The following is a 3,340-nucleotide window of genomic DNA, read 5'->3' on the forward strand; positions in this document are numbered from 1 at the left end:
ATAGTACAAATGTTCATTTCATCGAGATAGGCTTAGGAATTGCAGTCATCAATTGTTAAAAAATAAAAAAGAGGAAAGAGGAGAGAGGAAAAACTTTTGTTAAAATTCCTCTGTGGATGGAACTAAAATTAGATTTCTCTAAAACAGAGCTCTGATGCATAATCTTTTCAGTACAACAATCTAAAATTTTCAATTCTATTGTTTTCCACCAATCTCATGAGCTTTTTTGATTTTTTGCACCTAGTCACAAGTTTTTGATTTATTTAAGATAATAACATGAATTTTCTGCTGAGTTGGCTGTATAAAAATAGATGATATATGATGTTTGATTAATGCTTATTTAAAATGAATATTTTGTTATTGTTTTGTTTCATTTTTTCACCCATTCATGGGCTTCATTTAACTCCAATAGTTAATTTGACTAGTGGTCCTATCCAAGGTAAAGTTACTGAATATGAATCGATTGGTGTTTACCAGTTTCTCGGTATTCCTTATGCAAAGCCACCGGTTGGTAAGTTGAGGTTACAGTTACCAGTTAAACCAGACCCATGGACTGAGGTTAAATCAGTGACTGACTTTGGTTCATCTTGTCTCCAACCAACAAGTTTAATTAACGTAAAAAGGACCAGCGAAGACTGTCTTTATCTTAATATCTATGTGACTGAATCAACTTTTAGTAACTCATCAAACAAACTACGACCAGTACTATTTTGGATTCATGGAGGAGCTTTTACAACAGGATCTGGCAATGCTGACACTGAAGGTATTCCAATGGTCCCGTTACATGATGTTATACTATTAATTACTATGAATTATCGTCTTAATGCATTCGGTTTCATCTACTTCGGAGACGATGAGCCTCGAATTCCTCCAAATATTGGTTTGCAAGATCAACTATTTGCTTTGAAATGGGTTCATGAAAATATTCAAATATTTGGTGGTGATCCGAATAGTGTGACAATTTTCGGTGAATCTGCTGGATCTTGGTCAGTTTCTGCTCACCTATTGTCCCCACTTTCCAGAGGACTCTTCAAACGAGCTATTCTTGAGTCAGGAACAGTTTATGTAAACCATGATTTAGATACATTGATTACTGATTCTTGGAAGATTTACAACAAAACAGAATGTTCAAAATCGGAAGATGTTCTTGAATGTATGCAGAATTTGACTGCAAAGGAAATTCTGAACGGTTTAGGTGATAAATTAGTAGCATTTTCCTTCACAGTTGGGGACGACTTCCTCCCATACGAACCATCCAAAATTCTTGCAGAAGGATTATACGATAATTCAGTTGACCTTTTACTGGGCGTTGAAAAGAATGAAGCTTCAATTTTCATGAATGGTATCGATCCCATAGCTTTCAATTACTTTTCTCCTTCACCGATATCTTTTCATGAAGCTACAAACTTTTTGGAACGTATTTTTGATTCTGCATCAATTGACTATTTCCGTGAACTCTACATCGGTCCAGAAACTAACAATTCAGATTATTTGCGAGCTCAACTTGAAAGAGCTTACAGTGACCTTTTATTTGTTTGTCCAACTTATATATTTGGGCATCAATACGCTTCTAATTTAGGCAAACAGGGTGGTAAAGTTTATGCTTATTTCCACACACAAAGACCGAAATCTTATTTTCCTTTTGCGAGTGAATGGATGGGAACATTTCATTCATCTGATATTCCATATGTTTTCGGTTTACCTCTGATAAAGCCTGGTTATCCACAGAAAGATATTTCATTGAGTCGTGAAATGATGAAAATCTGGACTCATTTCGCTGAAAATGGGTAAGTCTATTCATTTCATCGAGTAATCAATTAAATGACTTTGATTCATTATTTATTTACAGTGAGCCTCCAATGGTTGGTGAAACTAAATGGAAACCGTTCCAAGAAAAGATGTCAGCAATGATATTGAATTTCGATGATTTGGGACAAACTGAAACGGAAAGAGTTGAATTTTGTCTCAAACAATGGGATTATTTATATCCGCATATTAGTAAGAAAAGAAATTAAAGTTCGTCAATATCAATGCTAAATCCGATTAAAAGCACAAATTCATTAGAAACAATCTGATTTGAAACAAGTTTGTGGATATTGTCTGACTCAACAAAAGATGGGCTATGGTAAATAAGCAATGGTTTAATATTTTTGCTACCGTTTTGCAAAATTCATTCTATGTACTAATAAATATTAATGATTTCAATATCAATGGCAATGATCTTTTTATAAAAATGATAAAATGATTAAGAAATGACTATGGACCAAAATTTTGACCTTGGAGTTTGTATGGGCATAAAAACTGACAATGAGTATTTACAGTGTATTCGGTGGAGGGTTTTACGGCAAATTGACTTCAAATTTGAAATGTGATCACCCTTTAATCAATTATGGAAACAGATTTTTAATGAAACTCATTTATCAGATATTTATTTTGATGACCAACCAGGAAATGCCTTTATTTTGATAAATAATATTTTCTGCTTCTGTAACAGATTAGTTCGACTTACACTTAAACTTACCTCTTTCTGCTTCCGTAAAAGTTAGAGATCTGGAACTTATGAGTCGATGAAAATTGTTATTACAAATCATAACTTACACATATTCTTCGGTTTTTTGACGGATTTTTTAATTTTGATCATTGAATTTTAAGCTTTGAGCCTCAATATATCGAAAATTTTAACACCTTCAATCATACTATTTTAATCAAAATTTTCAATTACGAAAGTTCATTGAAAGTTGACTTTAAACATCATAATTAGGCAAATGTTTTCAATCAAATACTGAAATGAAAAGAAAGAGTACAGTTAATATGAATCAATCAAAGAAATCAGTAGATACTCGCAATAACAAAAATTCGAGTAGTCATATCCAATACTTTACCAATAGTGAACGAAATATCAGTTCTAGAAAGTCGATCTTCTAAATCAGTTCCCTAAAAATCGATAGTTCATCAAATTTACATATTTTAAGAAGGCATCAAACTGTTACCTTTATAAAGTCTTCTTCATTTAATTGCAAATATCTGGTTACTTTCCTCAGGTTCTTGCAACAAGAGCTCATCTATTATTAATAAATAATAATAAAAGTAAGTTTAATAAATCAAATGTAGAGCAAACCTTAGAAATCCTTCTATACCTTTGTCAATATGGCTCCATTGGTGTATGAACAAGCTCCGATGCCTATTAAGCCAATCATAGAAACGCTCGCAATGAAAAAGTCCATGAATCCGTGATCAATGTGTACAAAAACTCCAATGTAAACGCCAAAATTGACAGCGAAAGAATTTCCAAAGTAAGAGAATATTAGACAATTTCTAAAGTGAATATTCGCTTGTTCAG

At 32.7% G+C, this 3,340-nt stretch overlaps 1 protein-coding gene across 1 annotated transcript; it reads left to right on the forward strand.

Annotated features, from left to right (window-relative positions):
• Positions 1-291: 291 nt before the first annotated feature.
• LOC112539278 (acetylcholinesterase) lies at positions 292-2,211 on the forward strand. Its single transcript, XM_089268495.1, has 2 exons — positions 292-1,787; positions 1,850-2,211. The coding sequence occupies exons 1-2, from the start codon at positions 346-348 to the stop codon at positions 2,013-2,015; spliced, it is 1,608 nt and encodes a 535-aa protein (XP_089124621.1). The 5' UTR covers positions 292-345; the 3' UTR covers positions 2,016-2,211.
• Positions 2,212-3,340: the final 1,129 nt, after the last annotated feature.

Source organism: Tetranychus urticae, chromosome 2 (genome assembly GCF_039701765.1).
Source record: "Tetranychus urticae isolate SD_2017Ah chromosome 2, NJAU_TeUrti_SD_1.0, whole genome shotgun sequence".
In the NCBI taxonomy this organism is placed as follows: Eukaryota; Metazoa; Arthropoda; class Arachnida; order Trombidiformes; family Tetranychidae; genus Tetranychus; species Tetranychus urticae.

Coding starts and splice junctions, on each gene's coding strand:
- LOC112539278 (XM_089268495.1), top strand. CDS start 346: ATGAATATTTTGTTATTGTTTTGTTTCATTTTTTCACCCATTCATGGG. Junction 1,788..1,849: donor ACTCATTTCGCTGAAAATGG/GTAAGTCTATTC, acceptor ATTTATTTACAG/TGAGCCTCCAATGGTTGGTG.